At 50.7% G+C, this 23,184-nt stretch overlaps 1 protein-coding gene across 2 annotated transcripts in view; it reads left to right on the forward strand.

The window, feature by feature from the left end:
• ANGPT4 (angiopoietin 4) overlaps positions 1-22,631 on the forward strand; it is a 50,252-nt gene extending 27,621 nt beyond the window's left edge. Inside the window, exons 4-9 of one of the 2 annotated variants that reach the window (XM_055544668.1) lie at positions 399-631; positions 4,649-4,764; positions 6,800-6,901; positions 8,369-8,535; positions 15,139-15,269; positions 16,215-22,301. In XM_055544668.1, the coding sequence (XP_055400643.1) occupies positions 399-631; positions 4,649-4,764; positions 6,800-6,901; positions 8,369-8,535; positions 15,139-15,269; positions 16,215-16,375 (910 nt within the window). In that variant the 3' untranslated portion in view covers positions 16,376-22,301. Of the gene's footprint in view, positions 1-398; positions 632-4,648; positions 4,765-6,799; positions 6,902-8,368; positions 8,536-15,138; positions 15,270-16,214; positions 22,302-22,324 lie in introns of those variants that run through there. The other variant, XM_055544669.1, reaches the window with a different exon arrangement.
• The last annotated feature ends 553 nt before the right edge of the window (positions 22,632-23,184 follow it).

Genomic DNA, 23,184 nt, shown 5'->3' on the forward strand with positions numbered 1-23,184 from the left:
GTTTTGTTTTTCCCCATTACAACCAACTCCCCCAAAGGACATTCTTGCCCATGCCCCCTGGAACTTGCCTCTGGTGAGTGGACTGCTAGGTCAAAGGACACACGTATTTGGGATTTGATCACGGCTAGCTGGTTGCTGGTGTGTCCCTCCCACCCCACCTGTTTCCTCTGCTGGACCCCAAGGCATTTTACTCCAGGGCCAGGTCTCTCTTTCCTCCCTTCCTCACTCTGCTATCCGTGGGCACGGACCTCCCGGCTGTGGAACCCTAGGCAGGACGCTACCTCTCCGAGCCCCGGTGCGGTCTGAGCCTCACCCGAGGACCCAGGGGAAAGCCTTGAGTGTGACTGCACGGTGGGGGCGGCGGGTTCACCCTTGTGCGCTCCCTCCCCTCCCTGCAGCGCGCTGGAGACGCGGGTGCAAGCCCTGGAGACGCAGCAGCAGGCGGAGCTGGCCAGCCTCCGCGGCGAGAAGGAGCGACTGCGGCGCCTGCTGGGCCGCCAGAGCGGCGCCCTCGCCGGCCTCGAGCGCACCCTGCGCGCCGCCAGCAGCAACTCCAGCCTCCTGCAGCGCCAACAGCACCAGCTGCTCGAGTCGGTGCAGCGCCTGGTGCGCGTCATGGCCCAGGGCCCGGGTGAGCGACCGGGGCGCCCGGAATGTGGGAGGAGGGCAGCAGAGGGGAGGGAGACCCTGCTTACCCTCCTGCCCTTTCATGCTTGTTCTGGCAGCCACTGCAGAAAGGACCATCCCCACCCCCACCCATGAAACAGAAACAACAAAGAGTAGTCATCATGGTGACAACAACCGCAGTCCTAAGAGGAACCAATCCAGACTCCTCCTGACTCCATGAGTGACCTTGAGCATGCCCCATCCCTCTCTTGGTCTCCCTTTCCCCATCTGTTCAATACGGGTGGTGATAAGGACACCACCAGCCCAGACTGACAAGTTGAGGATTCCAGGATCCACCCTCCATCCCTGCTTGCTTGGGCTTGCCCCCTCATCCCCAAGCCTCAGTTTCCCTGTCTACAGAATGGAGAGGTTGGATTCAGCCCCACCCCACCCCCTCAAGGACTTCTCTCCCCTCTAACCCAAGAGGACCAAACAGAAGCGGAGAGGCACCTCTGAATCAGTTTCCTAAGAAAGGACAATGGCTGGGCTTGCTCCCCAGCCCCCACTTCTAATGGGGCCGACTTCAATCACTCAGTTCCAGCGTCAGTCACTCAGTCAACAAGCACTTACTGAGCCAGCCCAGTGCTGGGTGCTGGGGTTACACCAGTGAACAGCATAGTTCCACAACTGTCTCTTACAAAAAAAAAAAAAAAAAAACACCATGGCTTGCCCCTCTCTGTGGGTCTCTGAGGGAAGGAGGAGGAATTGCATATTTGTTAAGTGCCTGGTATGTGCTAGGTGCCTTGCTAGCAGTGTTCCTGAAGTTTCCAGACTTGTTTAGTCGCTCAGCTGTGTCTGACTCTTTGCCACCCCATGGATTGCAGCATACCAGGCTTCCCTGTCCTTCACCATCCCTCAGAGTTTGCTCAAGTGCATATCCATTGGGTCGCTGATGCCATCCAACCATCTCATCCTCTGTCATCCCTTCTCCTCCTGCCTTCAATCTTTCCCAGCTTCAGGGTCTTTCCCAGACAAGGGAAGGCCTAAAAGGCTGTGTGCAGGAGAGGAGACTTCAATCTGAGGGCTGCAGGGAGGGACTAACTCATTTTCTAGGGACTAACATTTAGGAAGCGTGATTGGAACCAGGGAAGGGAGAATGGCTTGGTGAGAGAAAGACAGGGAAAGGGTTCCTACTGCTGCTGGGTCACCATAGGGGGAAACTGGAAAGCCTTTAAGGCACAGGAGTCAAACAATAGTGAGGGATTCCAGATGCTATTGGCTGGCAGCATTGTGGAGACAGAGGACAGCACCATAGTGCCATCTAAGCTGGGCACCCTGAGGTGGAGGTTTGAAAAGGTCTGAGGTGGCCACAGGCAAGAGAGGTGGATATCGTCCATAATTAACAGTGACCCGAACCCATCACTGGCTTGTGCATAGTGGCAATGAGGCTGCCTAAATTCATCCTGTAGCTCAGCCAAAGGCATGGGGCCTGGGGCCAACACCTCACCCTACAGGCTCACTGCCAACCCAGTCTCCAGTTGTGGCCCAATGTCTGCTTCCCTTCCCCAGGGACCAGGGGCCTGGCCAGTGAGACCATGGAGATCCTGTCCAGGGAATGTTTTTGCACAGACTGGGATGGATTGGGGGGCTTTTGTCTTTTCATTTGCGATCTGGGAATAATAGCCTCCTTTCAACAGTGCCTCAGCTCCAAGATCCAGGATCCAGGTTCAAGTATGAAGCCAAAAACAGGAAGTCACACACTTGGTAGCTTCCTGGTTTGTCCCTGGTCAGGATACCTATCCATCTGGAACTTTAGCCCTGTCCATGGATACCCACCTTAAACTTAGTGACTCAGACATTAAAGAATCTCCTCACAATGTGGGAGACCTGGGTTAGATCCCTGGGTCAGGAAGATTCCCCGGAGAAGGGAATGGCTACCCACTCCAGTATTCTTGCCTGGAGAATTCCATGGACAGAGGAGCCTGGCAGACTACTTGTGGTCCTTGGGGTCACAAAGAGTCAGACAAGACTGAGTGACTAACATTATTAGTTATTGGATACCCACCTACCCAAAGATTGGATTCTGGTGGATTCATAGCCCAAAGCTCTAATGGATTCCACGAAAGGAGCCAGAGAGGGGATTTGAATAGTTTATTTACCAATAGGCACTAGGCACTTTTTTCTTGCTAAGCCTGGAGGCCCGCAGAGCCCTGGTGGAATTTGGCCATTATATTAATATCCTCTCTTAAGGCCAATGGTCAGCTCCCAGGGAAAGCAGAATGTAGAGGAGGGGCCCACTTAGGAGATGCTGGTAGAGTGGACTGTAGAGGAGACTCTGGGCCACCTACCCTGAGGGAGCTCTAAGAACAGCTCCCCAGTGAGACCCAGAGAGAAGGCAAGCCCTGCTCATCCCTTCCCACCTGACCCAGCCGTGTGTCCTTGAGCCAGTTACCTCACTCCTGGGCCTCAGTTTTCTGGTCTATGAAATGGAGAAGTACCTCAGTGGAGTTGGAGCCCCAGTACCTGTCCTGAAAGACTGTAACAGCCTCATCTCTGGTCTTCCTGCTTTGAGTCTGATCCCTCCCATTCTCTGTCCTAATCTCTGGCCAGAGCACTCTTCCTTGCCACAGTCTGCGCTCCTCAGCCCCATGTTCAAGACTGAAATCTCAAGACTCCTCTCTCCTTCCTTGATGACACTTTCTAGTTCATTGAACAGCTAGAGCTCCCTCTGGCCTCAGGTCTGAGATCAGGGTGTGAGTCATCTCCTCTCCGTGGTCTCAGGCAAATTCCCCGTGTGTGTGTGTGTGTGTGCGTGCGTGCATGCATGCTAAGTCAATTCAGTCCTGTCCAACTCTTTGTAACCCCATGGACTGTAGCCTGCCAGGCTTCTCTGTCCATGGGATTCTCCAGGCAATAATACTGGAGATATTCCCACTCATAGATTGAACTCATGTCTCTTAGGTCTCCTGCATTGGCGGCGGGTTCTTTACCAGTAACACCACCTGGGAAGCCCCAAATTCCCCTTACCATACCCCAACCCCAACACACAGCAGTCCTGTTCCCACGTCGGAGCCTGTGCCTGTGCTGTTCCCTCAGCCTGAGACAATCCTCCCTTCTACACCTGGGCAGTCCCTGCTCCTCGTCCAGGTCCCAACTAACTGTCAGCTCCTCTAGGAAACCTTCCTGGGCCTGATACATTCTGTGTCCCCAACATCTCCCAGCCCAGAACCTGGCACAGAGCAGGCAGGAGTGCCCACCTGGCCCTTTCCCTCTCACCTTGTTATTTAGTTGATCAGTCACGTCTGACTCTTTGCAACCCCATGGACTGTAGCCCACCAGGCTCTTCTGTATGGGATTTTCCAGGCAAGAATACTGGAGTGGGTTACTATTTCCTTCTTTTCTAAAAAATGTTAATATATATATATATATTTTATTGAAGTATAGTTGACTTATAGTGTTTTAGGTATACAGCAAGATGATTCAGTTATACATATACATGTATATAATTTTTCAGATTATTTTCCATTATAGATTATTATAAGATATTGATTATAGTTCCCTGTGCTATACAGTAAACCTTTGTTGCTTGTTGTGTGTCCATTTTCTTTTAAATTAGAAATATACTGTTCTATTCATACTAAGTCAAATAAGTAGAATCAAAATTTGTCATACATTTTTAGCTAGGCAAAATTTCATAAGTTTTCTAAAGGGATCTTCCTGACCCAAGGATCAAACCCTCATCTCCTGCATTGGCAGGTGAATTATTTATCACTAAGCCACACCCATCTTCATCAATGTACATTCATGCTCAGTCGGGTCTGACTCTTCATGACATCATGGACTAGTCTGTAGGCTCCTCTGCCCATGGGATTTTCCAGGCAAGAATACTGGAGTGGGTTGCCATCCTCCAGGGAATCTTCCCAACCCAGGGGTCGAAACAGAATCTCCTGTGTCCCTGTATTGGCAGGTGGATTCTTTGCTACTGAGCCACCTGGGAAGCGTTTTGCTCTCTGCTAATTGCTTTCACCTTGTCCCATTGCAGCCTCCATGAGGGCAGCTGACCAGCTGTTCCAGGACTGTGCAGAGATCCAGCGCTTTGGGACCAATGCCAGTGGCATCTACACCATCCATGTGGCCAATGTGACAGAGCCCAGAAAGGTTAGGGGGCTCCTTGGGGACTGAGGCTATCAGAGGGTGCTGAGCCAAAGGACCCGTGCTCACCCCCACCTGCTCCCCACATTCACTTCAGGCCTTGTCCAACATCTGAGATCCCAGAGAAGGTAGGGGTGACTCAATCAGGAGTCAGATCATGCAGTTAAAGTGGATATTTTCTAGCTTGTTCCATGTGGGATATTAGGGACTGGGACTGATGGAGACCCTGAACTTTGAGGACCAGTTTATCAAATGTGTGGAGGGAGCGCACGAAGTCAAGGCAAAATGTGGATGTCAGGAGGGAGGGTTTGGGGGCCAAACCCAAAAGTGGAAGAGTTTGAGATATCGTTTTTAAGATGCATTCAGTCTGAGTATTTACTTAAGTGAAAAAATACACCACTTTTAAAGTAAATATTTTATACGAAATTAAGTAAATTCAACTATGGTGGGATTTGGGAAGTGTGAATAGCTAAAATTTGGAAACACTGATAGAGAGGGAAGAGCTGGCCTGGGAGGTAAGAGATCTGGGCTCAGACTTCAATTTTACTTTGACTCATTCACCTTGAGCAAATACTTTCCCCTTTCTGGACCTCAGTTTCCCTTCCTGCAACCTCTGCTACCCTCACAACACATACCACTGTCTTCTCTCCTGAACAGACCTTTAACATCTCAGAACCTCTATTCCAGCTACTCCCCTCCTCCACTGGAAATGCTATTTCCACTCATCTCTATCTGGCAGGCATGTCAACATCCAAAGCCTTGTTCCAATGCCACTCCCCTGGGAAGCCTTCCCGAGCTGTCCCTGACTCTTTCTTGGGAACTCATCTTGTAGCTGCCCAGATGTTCATATTCAATAGTCTGCCAGCTGTATCAGACCTTCTAGCCATATCAATCTGCTAGCTTCCTCCAGATCAAACCAGCCCTGGGGGCTGATTTATCTCTCATTTGTCTCTGATTTGTCTATTAATAGTATGGGACTAGACACCAAGTATTTCCTCATCAAACATTGAAATCTACTGAACTGGCTGAAAAATTAATATGTAAACAAAAGTTAAACTGAAAGATGTGATTGCAATGGATGGTAAGCTCTTCAAAAAATGAACTCCTTGTCTCATCCATATTGGCACTCTCTATGCCTTGGACTGCAAGGAGATCCAACCAGTCCATCCTGAAGGAGATCAGCCCTGGGATTTCTTTGGAAGGAATGATGCTAAAGCTGAAACTCCAGTACTTTGGCCACCTCATGCGAAGAGTTGACTCATTGGAAAAGACTCTGATGCTGGGAGGGATTGGGGGCAAGAGGAGAAGGGGACGACAGAGGATGAGATGGCTGGATGGCATCACTGACTCGATGGACGTGAGTCTGAGTGAACTCCGGAAGTTGGTGATGGACAGGGAGGCCTTGCGTGCTGCGATTCATGGGGTCTCAAAGAGTCGGACACGACTGAGCGACTGATCTGATCTGATGCCTTGAATGGAGCCTGCTACCTACTAAGTGCTCAGAAAACATTTGTCCACCAAATGTAATAACATTTTTTTTTTGGTATCTTGTCCCAACCGTGCGGCTTGCAGAATGGTTCCCCAACCAGGGATTTAACCCAGGCCTCCATAATAAAAGCACTGAATCCTAACCACTAGGCCACCAGGGAACCCCTGTAATAACATTTCCTGAGTCTACGCCATATATCAAGCACTTTACACCTCTTGGCATTTCATTTTTAAAGGAACCCTGCAATAATAGTGAGTGAAAAGCCTCCGTTTACTGAGTTCTGTTCTTAGATGGATGACTCATCTAGTTCTCACGACAATTCCATTGTGCAGATGAGAACCTAAGGCACAAAAAGATGAAGGTATCAGCATCCTCGTTTGACAAATGAAGAAAGGAAGGGTTTGGGCCTGGATCTATGTGATGCCCTTGACCACCAAGCTCACTGTTTGCTTTGTGATGTTCTGTCAGTCAGATGACCCTCATGCTGGCCCAGACCTGGCTTCTGGCTGCCTCCAGGGGCTTCCAACTCCCCACCTTCTCAATTCTCTCCAGGTGTTCTGTGACATGGAGGCCAGTGGAGGTGGGTGGACGCTCATTCAGCGCCGTGAGAATGGTAGCGTGAATTTCCAACGGAACTGGAAGGATTACAAACAGGTAACATTGCTGCCCTGGGGAGGATCTTGTCAGTCCTGAAACCTGGGGCAGGATGTGGGGTGTGGGCAGGCATCTGGTTTGCCCTCAACCCTTCTCAGGAAAAAAAGTCAGCCTGCCTAAACCAACTCCCTTCAAACAGGTTTGGCCAGCGCACATTCACTGTCAAGGACTCCAACACCCAAAATCGAACCTTCTTTTTGCAAGTCCTGACGTATATCCTAAAAACGAAAGTTTAGCTTTCATTTTATTTTAATTTTTGGAAAAGATACACGTTGCTGGAAAAATTTTACCAAAAAATGGAACAGAAAAAAGTAACCTCTGCTGCCCACCCCTGGATGCACTGCTTAAATGAATGTCTTTGTCTTAACACACATACATGACTACATCTGTAGGAGAGATTTTTTAACGCAGAATTGCTGGCTCAAAGACCCCATGCATTTTACAAGATGAGGGATAATGCCTGATTGTCTTCCAATTTTTTAATTAAATTTTGAGTAAAGGATTTTTGGCAAGCTGACTTAAAAGCTCTTAAAGTTTTTAAGAGCAAAAGAAATAGAAAAAGATACTCAAACGGAAATATAACAATACTATTTTTTGTGTGTCTGCTTGCTGTCCATTTGACAAATACTTGAAAATAAATAGCAAATTAAGCTATGACTGTTCTTAAACCAATTGGGTTTTAAAGAATTATTCAAATGGCAAAAAGAAAGAGGGTACTCAAAAGCAGAAATACACAAGAGTGCTGACTATAAACCATGAGGCTGATCAGTGGTACTAAAGTGGGGAGTGGGGCTTAGGTGTGCCCTGTCCTTAGTGCTGAATTACTGTCCTGGCTAAGGGTGCTGGATACTTGTCACCCTGGGACACTTTCCACCTCAGTGCTCTTCGTTTTACATTTCTGTTACTGAAATTTTGCAGTGGCTGCCATGTCACTGAACAAAGTTTGCTCAACCATGTATGCAGCTGATTTAAGTTTTTAGCTAGTTTTTAACTGAGATTTAATATACATGCATTTCTGTGCACAAATCCTAAGTGTAAGTAAGATTCAGTGACCTTTCACTGAATATGTATTCACCCATGTGACCACCATTCAAAGATAGATGCGCAACATTCCCAGCACCCCCAGAAAACCTCCTTGTGTCTCCTCCAAGTCAAGACACCCCCAAAGTAGTGTTTATTCTGACTTCTACCATCACAGACTTTTTTTGACCTGTTCTTGAACTTCATAGAAATGTGATTTCAATTGCTTTTAACAGGTTTTTACATTTACAAAAGTCTTAGTCATTTTACTCTAGAAGTTGGGGAGCTCCACCCTTAGGCCTGCCCACACTATTCTTTATGAACTTGGTCATTTAGCAAAGTGGCTTAGGGTGAATGTCCCCAGAGCCCGGCCCAGCCCAGATCCTTAACCAGAGGCGTAGCCTCTGTCCTCCACATGCAACCCACCCGCATTCTCCCCTTCCCTAGGGCTTTGGCAACCCAGCCGGAGAGCACTGGCTAGGCAATGAAGTGGTGCACCAGCTCACCAGTAGGGCAACCTACTCTCTGCGAGTGGAGCTGCAAGATTGGGAAGGCAACGAGGCCTACGCCCAGTATGAGCACTTCCAGCTGGGCAGCGAGGCGCAGCTGTACAGGTGGGCTCGGGGCCCAGGCTGGTGGGTGGGCGGGGGACCCTGGGCTAGTGGCTATAGAGTCTGCACCAGGGGTCAGTCCCTGGGCGTCTCCTGTTCCTGCCATCTGTCCCCCATCTGGGCGCGCGTCATGGGCTCTGGAGGCAGCTGGTTAGCACTCAGCACAGCCCGGCCACTGGGTGGGGTGGAAAGAATGCCACTGACGCTGCCGTGCCGGGAGCGGAAAGGGGCCTTCCAAGGTCAGTCAGTCATTTTGCAGAGGCCTGGAATCGCAGGGGTGATGTTCCCAGCCTGTCCTATGCTAAGAGGGGAAGTGGAAAGGTCTCCGGGCTGGGAAATGAGAGACCTAGGCTCATTCTCGCTCTCTCCAGCTCGCTGTGTGAACTCAGGCGAGTCAAGTCAGCTTCTCCTTAGCTCTGTAACACAAGATGGGCTTAAACTTATAAAATCACCAAGGTCTCCCACCATCCCCCTCAGCCTGGGTTCTTGGTCCCATTCAGAAAAAGAAATGAGCATTTCTTGAGCACCTACAATGTTCCAGGCACATAGCTCCATTGAATCCTCCCCATAATGTTTTTTTGTTGTTGTTGTTGTTGTTTGTTTTTTTTAATTTTATTTTATTTTTAAACTTTACATAACTGTATTAGTTTTGCCAAATATCAAAATGAATCCGCCACAGGTATACATGTGTTCCCCATCCTGAACCCTCCTCCCTCCTCCCTCCCCATTCCATCCCTCTGGGTCGTCCCAGTGCACCAGCCCCAAGCATCCAGTATCGTGCATCGAACCTGGACTGGCAACTCATTTCATACATGATATTTTACATGTTTCAATGCCATTCTCCCAAATCTTCCCACCCTCTCCCTCTCCCACAGAGTCCATACGACTGTTCTATACATCAGTGTCTCTTTTGCTGTCTCGTACACAGGGTTATTGTTACCATCTTTCTAAATTCCATATATATGCGTTAGTATACTGTATTGATGTTTTTCTTTCTGGCTTACTTCACTCTGTATAATAGGCTCCAGTTTCATCCACCTCATTAGAACTGATTCAAATGTATTCTTTTTAATGGCTGAATAATACTCCATTGTGTATATGTACCACAGCTTTCTTATCCATTCATGTGCTGATGGACATCTAGGTTGCTTCCATGTCCTGGCTATTATAAACAGTGCTGCGATGAACATTGGGGTACTCGTGTCTCTTTCCCTTCTGGTTTCCTCAGTGTGTATGCCCAGCAGTGGGATTGCTGGATCATAAGGCAGGTCTATTTCCAGTTTTTTAAGGAATCTCCACACTGTTCTCCATAGTGGCTGTACTAGTTTGCATTCCCACCAACAGTGTAAGAGGGCTCCCTTTTCTCCACACCCTCTCCAGCATTTATTATTTGTAGACTTTTGGATCGCAGCCATTCTGACTGGTGTGAAATGGTACCTCATAGTGGTTTTGATTTGCATTTCTCTGATAATGAGTGATGTTGAGCATCTTTTCATGTGTTTGTTAGCCATCTGGATGTCTTCTTTGGAGAAATGTCTATTTAGTTCTTTGGCCCATTTTTTGATTGGGTCATTTATTTTTCTGGAGTTGAGCTGTAGGAGTTGCTTGTATATTCTCGAGATTAGTTGTTTGTCAGTTGCTTCATTTGCTATTATCTTCTCTCATTCTGAAGGCTGTCTTTTCACCTTGCTAATAGTTTCCTTTGATGTGAAGAAGCTTTTAAGGTTAATTAGGTCCCATTTGTTTATTTTTGCTTTTATTTCCAATATTCTGGGAGGTGGGTCATAGAGGATCCTTCTGTGATGTATGTCAGAGAGTGTTTTGCCTATGTTCTCCTCTAGGAGTTTTATAGTTTCTGGTCTTACGTTTAGATCTTTAATCCATTTTGAGTTTATTTTTGTGTATGGTGTTAGAAAGTGTTCTAGTTTCATTCTTTTACAAGTGGTTGACCAGAGTTCCGTTTTTGAGGGCTTCCCTGGTGGCTCAGACGGTAAAGAATCTGCCTGCAATGCAGGAGACCTGGGTTCGATCCCTGGGGTCAGGAAGGTCCCTGGAGGAGGGCATGGCAACCCATTCTAGTATTCTTGCCTAGAGACACCCCATGGGCAGAGGAGCCTGGCAGGATACAGTCCATGGGGTCACAAAGAGTCGGACACGACTGAGTGACTAAGCACACACACACACACACATAACCTTCTGAGGTAAGTGTTGCTATACCTGCTTTAGTGATGTAGGAACTTCCCAGAGTTACAAGGTAGGGAAGGCATGGTTTTAAGCTCATTTCTGCTGCCAATACTCGTGTTTCTCCCCCATCGTGTTATGTCTCTGAGAAACTCGAGGATATTAGGATAAGCTATCTTGGAACCAGGACAGAATTGAATTCACAGATTCATGTTCCAGGGCCACAAGGGACCTCACATGTCATCTGGTTTTTCACATGATGCTAGAACCTCCTCCACAGCCACAGTCAGCATCCAACCATGCTGGAATGCTCCCATTAATGGGAAGCCATTTCCTTCCAAAGAATCGCTCATGACTCTCTGGCTCCTTGCACTATATGCATAGTTCCCTCTCTGATGGCCTCTCAGGGATGTGCCCCCAACCCCTCTCTCTGTGAAATGTTCCTGGTTCATCCAGTTGGCTGCTTCTGACATCCCTCTTTATGGGACTCAACCCAATCTGATAATGCGCTTTCGTAAAGTGTAAGGTCTAGAGCTAAATGAAACATCCCCAGGTCTGGGCTAGGCTGGCTGAGCTGAATGCCCCCTGACTCCTTGAGCTGACCAGTGAGTAGCCACAACACCTGGCTGACCTCTCTTTAAGCCACTGACCACCAAAGCCAAGGCTTAAATCCTGGCTTTATCCTTATCTCCCTGAGGGACCCTGAGCAAGTAGCTCCCTCCACTGTCTCATCTGTGAAATGGGTGCCCAAAGTGTACCCACCTCAAAGTGCTGTGAAGCTTGAATGAGATACTACACATAGAGCATTAACACTGGCACTTAGTAAATATCCAACAAATAATATTATACTATTATATTACAATTACTGTTCCCAAGCCATCCTTTCACACACTTGGCTGGCCTGTTTTGTGCGAGTTCACTGCTGTTCCCATCCCCAGTGCCTGGGACATAGTAAGTGCATAACAGGAAGTGGGGGTGCCTCCCTTTCCTACACATGTAACAGTTAAACTTCATTTCATCTCCATGACCCAGTCCTGGGGCAGCAGCTTCTGTGGCCCCAAGTCCATGATCTGCCATTTTTCTTAGGGAAGAAATATCAGGAAAGTATTATATCTCATTGTGCTAAAGAACATGGCCCTAGAGCCAGATTGCCCAGGGTATGAACCCTGACTCTTTGACTTGTTGGATTCATGACCTTAAACAAATTACTTACCTCTCTGTGCTCCAGTAAAACACACTATCTATGTCATAGCTGAGATAACCTGTGGGAAAATGCCTAGCATATGGTTAGTGTTAAGTAAATGTTAGAGATATATAAACAATATATCCAAAGACAGAAATACAATATCTCTACATCTATGCATATCTGTTATTTATGTCCATTTATACAAATATATGCATTTATGTAAAATTTGGAACCACATGCTGTGCTCTCCTATGTGAATTTGATGTGCTGCCTCTGACTTTTTATCTGAGACCTGGAGAAGCTCCCTGCCCATTACTCTCAGGTCTCAAAGGGCCCACAAAATAATAATAACAATATGTTGAACATTTGCCCTGTGCTAAGTGTGGGCTGGCCTTGGTCATTTGGAGAAGAATCAGACCTGCGCTCTACCCCTCAAAGTTGTTCGCAGTCCAGTGTGTCATGTGTATCTTGGGGTGAGTGTGTCTTCCCACACCCCCAGGAGTACAGGAGTTGCCTAAGGGGACAGCACAGGAGCACAGAGACACTAGTGCTATCAAGGAGGGCTCCCTGGAGGAGGTGATGCCTATGAAGAGTAGGCATTCTCCAGACAAAGAGAGGATAGAGAGGACACCCCAGGCAGAGACAGAAGAGTTGCCATCTAGCTGGCCACGGAAACCCTAAACTTAAGCAATGCTCTTTCAAAGGCTGCTGGGATCCTAAAGAATAAGCCCTGCTCATTCAGGAACAGCTTGGAAGATCCTGGAAAACACAGAGGGGCCTGGAAACTGCCAGAGAAGGGCTAGGGGAAAGTAACAGAAACAGACGCTGGTCCCTGGGCCCCCACTGTCCAGAGTCAGCTGCCTGACAAGATGAGGAGGATCCTCTCAGGGAGGCCCAGAGGCAGGGAAGCCTGGCAGTCAGCAGCTGGGGCATGGGCAGGAGGGGCACCCTTATATGTCAGATACAATGATGGGGACCCTCTGGAGCCCAGCTGGGGTGTATGCAGAAGCCTGCAGAGAAGTAGCCATGGAGCGGGGTGAGGTAGGCACAGACAAGGCACAGCACACACTGACAGCAGGCACAGGCCTCCCGAGGTGCCAGCCACCCAGACCCGGCACAAGCACAAGATACACTCAGAGGCACACAGGGACATGCACAGACACACATGTTCATATGGAGGGGCTCACCACACCCCTGGGGTATATCGTGGCCCTTCAGAGCACAGAGACTCATACAAGTGCCATAGCTACCCACACAAGCCCAAACACCCAACCAGGCACGTGTGCAAACATGCCTCAGAGAAGCCCTTGCAGATAAACACATGCACAATCCCAGCCACAAAGACAGATTGCAGAGCACACACCAGACCCACCATAGATAATGCCACACAAACTCAAAACACACGCACACATACACACGCAGGCACAAAGACGCATATCCAGATGCTCACGACCTCAGACACACAGACTCACACCCTTTCTGTATCTCACTTGGGGACGTTCAAGGACTCGTGTGTTTGTTTGGGTTCCCCAGGCCTTGGCCATGAATATGTTCAAAGTGTGTCTGAAAAATGGGTCAAGTGGGGTTTCCTGGCCTATGACTTGAGGGTCCCCTAGAGATTGCAGATCCCCCTTCTGGCTCCCAGAGGAGCAGGGAAGGGAGGCTGAGGACTTGGGCCCAGTTAAGGGGCTGATGCTGCTGAATGACCTCAGATCATTTGGCTTTGTCCAACACTGATTTCATGCGGCCCCAGACTAAACATGACCCCCAACCTCAGCCTGAGCCCCAAGCCTGGCCTTGAAGTGACATGTCTGAGCCCTTAAGGGGAGCCATCAACAGCCACAAGAAGCTGGGACCATATGAGCAGGTGGGCCGGCCAGCCTATTCCCACCCCAGGGAGGCCCTGGCTAGGTGGGCCTCTTGGAAGGGGGTTTGCAACACCAGTCATGCAAGCCCAGGGTGATGTATTTAAGGGCATAGTTGAGGCTTCATGGCTGTCTGCCCTGAGCTGGCCCTGCCCTCTCTGCAGGCAGAGTCCATGGGTGGGAGGTACCGGGACTGAGCCAGGCCACATGCCCAGGCACCACCTGCCCTCTAGATCCCTCTGGGGGCATCTCGCAGGCCCTGCTCTGGGGAACCAGAGCTCCCCTGAACTGCCCTGGCTGTACCTGGTGTCCACTTGCCTCCACCCGGAAGACCTTGATTGCTCCCAGAGTGGCTCCCGCCGCAGCTGTCGGTGGAGCCCCTCCCCCACTACAAGCCCCCAGCACTGTCTTCAGCCAGGCTCAGTGGAAGCCTGTGCCAGCCGCGCGCCCCGGGCTGGGAACACACGGGCAGGACAGGACGGATAACAACAAGCCCTGAACGTGCTGGGCACTTAGCACGCGCCAGCACTGCTCCACACTCGTCACATGCTGAGGTCACCCCCTCACACTGACGGTTAATATGCTATCATTACCATTTTTAAAAAATGAAGAAACTGAAGCTGAGAGGTGAAGCAATCTGCCCAAGGGCACGCAGCTGGCGAGCAGCAGAGCTGGGATTTGAATCCAGGCATTTTGTCCCCAAAGCTCATGGTTGCAATCACCACACAGGCCTCAAGGTGTCTGCCAGGGTCTTGTAGCCTGATAAATAGAAACCCTCCCCACCTGGCTGCAAGGGTAGAAGTCACAGGTATTGGGGTGCCTTGGGGCCCGATCCATGTGGGCTGATGTGGTCAAGGAAGTCTTCCTGGAAGTGGGGGCGGGGGGATGAGTATGAGGAGGTGTGACGGGGCTGGGGTTGCAGGATGGTCAGCTGGGGAGGGAAGGCACACAGCTCTCACACTCGGGGCAGGCTCCTTTGGCTCTCAGGAGCTCTGTTTCCTCTTCTGTAAAACAGGAGTTTTAGGGTATGCTGAAGATTAAGCAAGAATGAGTTAACTCATGTAAAGTGCTTTAAACAATGCCTGGCACATAGTCCATGTTCAAAAAGTGTTAGCCATAGCCATTATTATTATTATTATTATCATGATCACTCTCACAACTGTCCAAGACTCAGGTCCAGCTAAGAGGGGCCTGGCACACATGGGGACTCTGTCCCTGGAGGCAGCAGGCAGGGAGGGCAATCCAAGAGGGAAGATGGCCCAGCATCCAGGATGGGGCTCCCTTCCCAGGACAACCAGAGGGGAGCCCCTTCCTCAACCAGCCCCAACCTGACTCTGTGCCTCTCTCCCATTACCACCTCCGGGTGGCCTCCAGGCTTTCTCTGAGTGGGTACAGCGGCTCAGCAGGGCGCCAGAGCAGCCTGGTCCTCCAGGGCACCAACTTCAGCACGCGCGACGCAGACAATGACAACTGCCTCTGCAAGTGCGCCCAGATGCTGTCTGGAGGTGGGTGCAAGATGAGGTGGACCCACGCCTCTGCACAGGCTCACCTGGCTGAACACCCTCATCGCCTCCCCACTTGGGTCTTTGTGCAGCCAGGTGCCATCAAGAAGTGGGTACAGGTCAGGGTCTCACTCACTTGCGGGCTGGCCTGGCTGTACCTCATCCAAACTTCCCTACTTCCACTGAGTCCTTAAGGTCCCCTCCAGGGTCTCACTGCCCCCTAAAGCTGGCACCTCCAGTTCTCCCCTGAGACCTCAGAGCAGCACTGATGCTGGGGACCAGGGTGCACCCTAGGGGGGTAAAATGCCTAATCTGCTCCAACCCCAGATCTGAGACTCCCACGCAACCCTCCTCCAGGCCAAGCAGGATCAGGAGGAGGGAGACCTGGGTTGGGGGCAGAGGGGCAGCTGCCCACCAACTCTGACTCAGGCAGTGTTTTCTGCAGAGAGCGACGTCAGAGAGTGGGAGATGGGATGTGAGAGACAGAATGAGAGGGACAGAGATCGGAGGGGACCTCAGGAGACACAGAGACAGGGACAGACGGAAATGAGAGAAACACCAGGATGAACAGACAGAGAGGTGGACACAGAGCTGCATGGGGACAGGGGCAGGTACAGAGGGAAAGGTGGAGAGAGAATCACAGATCATGTTTCATCCATGAAAGACAGATGGAAACAGGGTGAGAGGCAGAGAGAGCCAGAAAGGCAGGGTCATAGGGAGCAAAGAGACAGACATCAGAGAGACAGACCCAAGCTCCCAGCCTCTGGAGGCCCCAGGCTGAGGAGAGGGTCTGGGAATCTCCCACCCATTCCCACCCAACCCCATCCTCAGCAAGCTGGCTTCTCTCAGGGGCCAGCAGCCCTGATTCACCTTTGGGGTAGGGGGCTGCCCTCACCCTACTGACTGCATCCCCACTTCCCTAAAGCCTCTTTCTCTCGCCTCCACCAGGGTGGTGGTTTGACGCCTGTGGCCTCTCAAACCTCAATGGCATCTACTACCCGGCCCGTCACCACGTGCGCAAGCTCAACGGCATCCGCTGGCACTACTTCCAGGGCCCCAGCTACTCGCTGCGCGCCACTCGCATGATGGTGCGCCCCTCGGGCATCTAAGGGGCAGCCACGCCTGGAGGCTGGTCCCAAGGGAGGACATGGCCATGGTATCCCCTGGACAAGCCGGACTCGAACACAGGACACAATGCCAGGACCTTGTCCCGGACAGCCTGGGGGTCCCCTGAGCCAGCCCTCCTTGCCCCAGGAGTCCAGAAGAGTCGCCTCTGGCCCTTTTCCCCTCAAGTTGTGAAATGGTGGATGTTTGGGGGTTCCTGCCTCTTCAGTGTCCCTTTTTCCTCTTCCCTCTTGCCTCCTTCAGGGGCCTCCTGCCCACCTGAGGGTTGCAGTATCCTGAACAAGTGGAGAGCAGATTTAACTGGGCTCTGCAAAGGAATATGCAGCTAGTGGTGGAATTTCAGGCAAGTGGGAAGGTATTTACAGGAGGAAACCATGCAGGTGGAGGCCCAGATTCTGTCCCCGGGTTGTTGGGAAGGCCATCTCTTATTCCAAGCTTTCTCACATCCTTGAACTTTCTGTTCAAGACTGAAGGAGCTGTGTCCCCCTATAATGGGAATCGCCATTTGCACCCACACTGTCCATCACTCCTAGGCCCCAGCATCTAAAGCTCAGACATGGCTTCTCAGGGGCTCCAGGAGATCCAAGAGGTACTCCTTTACCCCTAGAATGTTCTAGAATATGTTCCAGAGAGAATAAAGGTGCCTGTGGTCTAATGAGGGAGGAAACACCAGGTTAAACCAATGTAGACACATTGTCAGAGCCATCACTGTGGTCATGAAAGGGCTAGAGTGGGCCACTTTCCCCAAATTTACTTATTTGAAAATGGGACCTGATTATCTCAGAGCATCTCCTGGGGCTGTGGATGCCTTTGGAGAAAATTGGTTCTCCCGAGTCATGAGTTAAACCCCAGGCCCCATGCCCATCCCCAGCTGTTTTCACCATTTTCAGCGATGAGGGCCACCATGACATTTTCAGACAGCCTCTAAAAACAACTGGAAGGAGGCTTTGGGTTGAAACAGACATGCTGTCACTGAAGAAGAGTCTAGAACTAAGTCTTTGGTCTTAGAACTAAGCGCTCCAAGGCTTCTCTGACCCTAGGAAGCCAGTTTTCTGGCTGGGGCTGCCGTCCACCCTTCTTGTGTCCCCAACTCAGGCCAGCTCTCAAGTTTAGGGACTCTTGGGGACTGCCCACTCTGTCTTGAGCAGGAAACCAATCGCTAGGTCCAGATCCTTCCTGCCTCCAAACCAGAACTCCTAGTCTCCTCTCTCATCCAAGAGCGATGCTGCAGTTATCCATGGAGACTGGGCTTTGCTGAGTCTGGGCAACCAGGGGCTCCTCATGAGCTTCTTTCAGAGGAGAGGAGCTGAGAGGGGCCATGGCCACTCTGCCACCCACTCCCATTACTGTGTCACTGGCCTGAATCCTGATGAGGCCACTGAAGCCCTGTCGTCCTCAGCCGACACCTGGGCCCAGCCAGGACCGATCTGCCCTCCCGCCCGGACACCCCTCTTTCTTCAGAAGGTTTTCTCCTGCATAAGGCTGTGGGGTGGAAACAGAGCACCTTGGTTTTGCCTGGCTCTGCCCCACCTCCTGAGTCCCACCTCTGCCAATCCCCTGAGTCAGTCCAGCACAAATTAGTGCTGATCTTCTGGGAAACCAAAGGGTGTGGTTGCTAAAGGTGGCATTTCAGGCAGGAGGGAAAAGTACCTAGGGGCAGGTTGCTGCCCAGAAGGCTGACACCACCTTATCCAGCATTTGCTAGGCGAGCCTTCATTTAGCATCTACTGTATGCAGCGTGGTGCCGTGGGCAGGACTTTGGAGTCAGACAGACCTGCTGCGGCTCTTGAGCTTGAAACCAGTGGTCCTGCATCTCAAGGTCTATCGTCTGGTCTGTGAGATGGAGATGGTGATTCTCCCTCCTCACTGTGCTGGGGCAGGAGGAAATGAGACTGTCTTTCAGCCTCTTAGCAGAGCCCAGCAGGAAGCAGGTGCCTAATAAATGTTAGTTCCCAAAGAAGTGAATGGGGTGGAGAAATCAGCCCTAGTAGTACATACCATCCCTTCTCCTGGACCTAGGGAAGTTAAGTGCTTTATCTTTGTAGCTGCAGCATTTTTTTTTTTTTTTTCACTGCAAGTGTATAGGCACTGCTGGGAGCCCCAGGAACAGAGCTCCTCTGGGTGGGGCGAAGGCTCCAATCTCTACCTGCATTCCAGTTGTCTAAAAACACCAAGAACCCAATTGGGGTAACCCTCACATATCTCTTCTTTAAAATGTCCATCCTTCCTTTTTAAATTTCCTTCCTTCTCTGTGCCAGGATTCTCAAGTGCAAGGGACAGAAAACTTATCCTGAGGAGTGGACTGACTCACATACAGGGAGTCTAGAGATAGATTCAGGTGTGGTTAGATCTGGGTGCTCAAATGATGTCACTCCTCACCTCTCAGGCCTGCCATCCATCATGCTGACCTCATTCTCCATCAGGTTCTCTCCTGACGATGGCTCCAGCAACCGCAGGCTCGTGTTCTGCCTGCTTAACATCCCTCAGCCAGAAAGCTCCCCTGTCCCAGTGATTCCAACAAGAGCAGGATTCTTTCCAGCCAGGACTCGTCCTATGTCCATCCTTGCATTTACCACTGTGATTCTGATTGACTGGACCTGGGTCATATGATCATGCCTAGAACCAGGGACTGAGGTCAGTCCCCTCCAAGGCGTTGGATTGGCCTTGGAGAAAATGAGGAGCCGCTTCAGGAAGCAGGGATGCTGGGCAGTTGAGAACAGGGGTTCACTTTTTCTCCTTCCCTCTTGCAGATTCCTGGCTCTCATCTCTATCCCTGCCCCTTCTCCTAGCCTCCATGCCCCCAAGGCCTGTCCCTCAGGCTCTAGCTAATCCCTGGTTTGCCCCAGACTATCAAGGACACTGCTGTGTCCTGCCCAGAGGTGTCACATCCTAATTCACAGTCCCGGCTCTGCCCCTGGAGCAGCACCCCTGGCCCTCTCTGAGCCTTTACAGTTCCCATCTGTGCTATAAGGACAGAGCACCTGCGGATGCCTAAAAGACAGCAACACTGACTCACCACAGCTGTAGACATGAACAGATAAAGGACTTTGAGCGCACAGGGCCCTGGGGCCTAGCTGGCATGTCCTTGGCCTTGGCTGGGTCTCCTGAAGCCACTGCTTGCAGAAACTGCAAGGATACCTACATCTGCAGGTGCCTACCTAGAAGCCTTGTCACCTCTCTCTGCATCAGACCAGCACTCTCCCCATCTTAGCAATGAAGAAATTAGAGCTCAGAGAGGGGAAAGAGTTTCATCCAAGTAGCTGAGCCAACACCACCTCCAGTGCACTTGCATCTTTTAGTTGCCTCCCTCGTCGAGAGCTCTCTGGAGGCATCTTGGCATCAACCACAAAAAGGCTGGATTGGTGTCCTCTCCACCTATATCAAGGGCTGAACGAACCTTCTGGAAAGTTTTCCAAGACTACTCTGTATTTCCCACTGGTGTCTGGTAAATCCCAGTGGAGCCAGGCAGGGAGAACACATTGTTCCTGAGATCTCTGCATGTTTCCAGCAAAGGCAGTTTCCACACTGGGGAAGAGTTCACTGTGCACAGCCCAGAAACAGCAACCATGGGTGGGGTACGAGGTGGCCCTTTGCAGGGGGCAGGGGAGCAGCCAGCATCAGGATGGTTTGTCTCAGTAGAAAAGGGTATTTGTCTCCTTTTTCCGGACTGTCCCCCCTCCACAGTGTCCATGTGGGCCTTCACCTCTCTCATGAAAGATGCTTTGGAAAGCTAACAGTGTTGCCTTGGCAACAGCAGCATCAGCATCTTTTGATGGAGCAGCCCTTCAGAGAATGGAGTCTGATTCAGGCCACAACCAGCATGAATGTGTTACTTCTTGTGTTAGATTAATGTGTAACGTATCCTATGAGCTGCTGTTGGATGTGTCCAGAGGGCAGGGAAGTCCAATGGCCTTTAGCATCCCATACTTTCCTACCCTCCCCTGTAAGACCTCTCTGAGCCTCACTTTCCTCATCTGTACAATTGGGAGACTGTGATCTAGTCACAGGGAAGTCGTGCAGATTCAGGGCAGTGGTGAATGTCCAGGTTTGGCACGTTCACTCGGGAATTTATTCATTCATGCACATATCCATGCATTCATATAGCGGGTATGTACTGAGGACCTGCCTGGGCCAGAGCCTGCCTCAGTGACGGGGAGGGAGCAGCAAACAAGACAGACAGAAAGACAGACAGCCACAGTCCAGACATCATGGTGCTTAAGAGACTAAAGGGAAAGACTCACCAAAATCAAAATTTTTTAAATTTAAATTAACTGATTCGTTAATATATTATAAGTGAAGAAAATAAATAGGAGCTATAGGTAAAAGATTTCAGATGGTCCAACTGGGCAGGATAATCAGGGAAAGACTCTGAAGAAAGTCACTTAAGTCAAGGACCAAAAGTGAGAAACAGGCTGTCAGGTGAGGAGCTGTGGGAAGAGCTCTCCCACTGGAGGGAACAGCACGTGCCAAGGCCCTGGGGTGGTCATGAGGAACGGTCAAGAAGTTAGTGCGGAGGAGGAGTGATGCCACTGAGTCAGTACTGCCACTTCCCAGTGAGCTGGGGAGAGGGGGGAGAAGGTGCCCCCAGCACCTTTATCAGAGATCAACTCCTTGCCCAGTGCCCACCAAAAGCTGGATTCAGCAGCACTCTGAATGGACCTGCGGAGCTGAGACAAATCCCTGCCCCTCTCTGGACCTCAGTTTCCTGATCTGTAAAATGCAGGCGAGGGATCACCTCTATCTGAAAGTCTTTCAGATCCTGGGTCAAGGGCCCTGGAGGGCCCTGTGTCCACTTCCCTGAGCCACCAAGGGAATCAAAAGGAGGCAGAGAAAATAAAAGGCTTGCCCTTGGGCTAAACGGGAGTTAGGGGGTCAGCCAGAGGGGGCTTGTGTGGGAATGAGGGGCTTTAACCACGTGCCTCCTTGTTAGTTCTACACACGTCATTTCTGAATGTTAGCAGGTTCTATTGTCGCCCCCAATTTACAAATGTGGAAATTGAGGCTCAGAGAAGTAAAGTTCCTTGCCTGAGGTCAAACAGTGAGTTCTGGTTCAGGCTAAGTGGCTGTAGCAGAAAGACTCTAAAACTCAGTGAGTTAAATGTTTCTCTTTTGTGTGAGTCTGGAGTTGAGTAGTCTGTGTCTAGTGGGCGGCTCTGCCATCCTCGACCACAGCTGCCTTCTCTGGGACCAGGGCAGCTGTACTCAAAGGTGACACTTCCCAGCTGGCAGGAAGGGAGGCAGGACATCCGGCACCACTTCCCCTCCAGCACCTGCCCTCTCACCCCAGCCTCATGTTTTGCCTGGAAGATCCCAGCAGCCTCCTCATGGGGCCCCATCTCCAGGTGTGCTCCCTCCTGGCCTATAGTCATGGCACTTCCCCTGTCTAGAACCTTCAGTGGCTCCCGAGTACCCTGAGCTCAGCCTGTAAACAGGACTTTATCACTCAGCTCAACCCTTCCCCAGCTCCACCCCTGCTCCAGGGATTCTTAACACTGGAGTTCAGAGGCTTCCGGTAGAAAGCATTCCTCCTGAAGAAAGGGTCCCAGATGGCCACCAGGTATCCTGGAAGAATTGTCCATTTCCACTTGACCTTTATGTCCCTATTGCATGGAAGGCAGGGCCCAACATGCAGCAGCTACTCTTTCTAAGTAACACAGTTCATTGGTTCAGCCCTCTGATATCTGCAGAGAGCTGGGTCCCCATCCCACCTCTGCCCCTTTCAAGCATCACGCTGGAGCCTCCGAAATCCCCATGAAGTTGTAGTAAATTGCGGACCCCTATAACTGGGCCTGTACATAGTAAGTTCTCTGTGATGCTGTCTCCAATTATTTCTCTATACCAGGCACACCATGGAGAATTTCCCTTAGAATATCTGGGGAAGCCCTGTAATGACCATGGAAGATAGGTACAATTATCATCTTCCCATTTTACAGATGGGGGAACTGAGGCCCAGAGAAGCCAAGACACACAGTGAGGAGACAGTTTTGGACCCCAATGACCTGCTCCAGAGCGTGTTCACGCTATGACCAAGGTTAAAGGAAAATAAATATATACATAAGCAATTGCTGAGTTCAAGCTGGCCAGCGCTTGAAACACACAGGAAGACAAAGGCCCACCGTCTCCGCTGGATCCCCCTGGGGCAGGGATGTGAGCTTCCTTCCTGCTTCTGACTTCCTGACTCCCCTGCCCTGGCTTCGGAACACATGACCACAGCCCCGCCACCCCCAGCTCTTCTGCGAGTAGGACTTAGCTTTTTTCCTTGTCAATTTCCTTGGCCTTCTCCCCATCCCCTCGCCCCCCTCCCCGACTTCCCCCTGCCCAGCACATCCTGAGCAAGGGGGGAGGCAGAGACAGGTCACACTTGCCAATTCTAAGCTGGAGAGCAGGGGAGGGCCATGGGAGGCTGGGAAGCCCCCTGGCTGGCTGAGGCCTTCCTCTCAGTCTGGGAGAGGTGTCAGGACCACGGTCACCCAGGCCTGGCTGGTCACAGGTCACAGGGGACTGGACCCCTTCCCTCGCTGGGCCTCACTCTCCTCATCCATAGCATGAGAGTGAGCAGCCCAGCCCTGCTAGATGCACGGAATTGTTGTGAGACTCAAGTAAGATCGTTCCTTCCCTCAACAAATGCCTACTGAAATACCAGCTGTGTGCCAACAACTAGGCAATGCCAACACAGCCATGAACAAGACAGACACACCTGCTCTAAAGTGCCTACAGTCTAGGGTGGGTGGGAGGAGACAGAAACACAATAACCAAACAGCAAAAACAGCACAGTGACTGTGACAGGTGAACT

Source organism: Bubalus kerabau, chromosome 13, assembly GCF_029407905.1.
Source record: "Bubalus kerabau isolate K-KA32 ecotype Philippines breed swamp buffalo chromosome 13, PCC_UOA_SB_1v2, whole genome shotgun sequence".
NCBI classification, from domain to species: domain Eukaryota; kingdom Metazoa; phylum Chordata; class Mammalia; order Artiodactyla; family Bovidae; genus Bubalus; species Bubalus kerabau.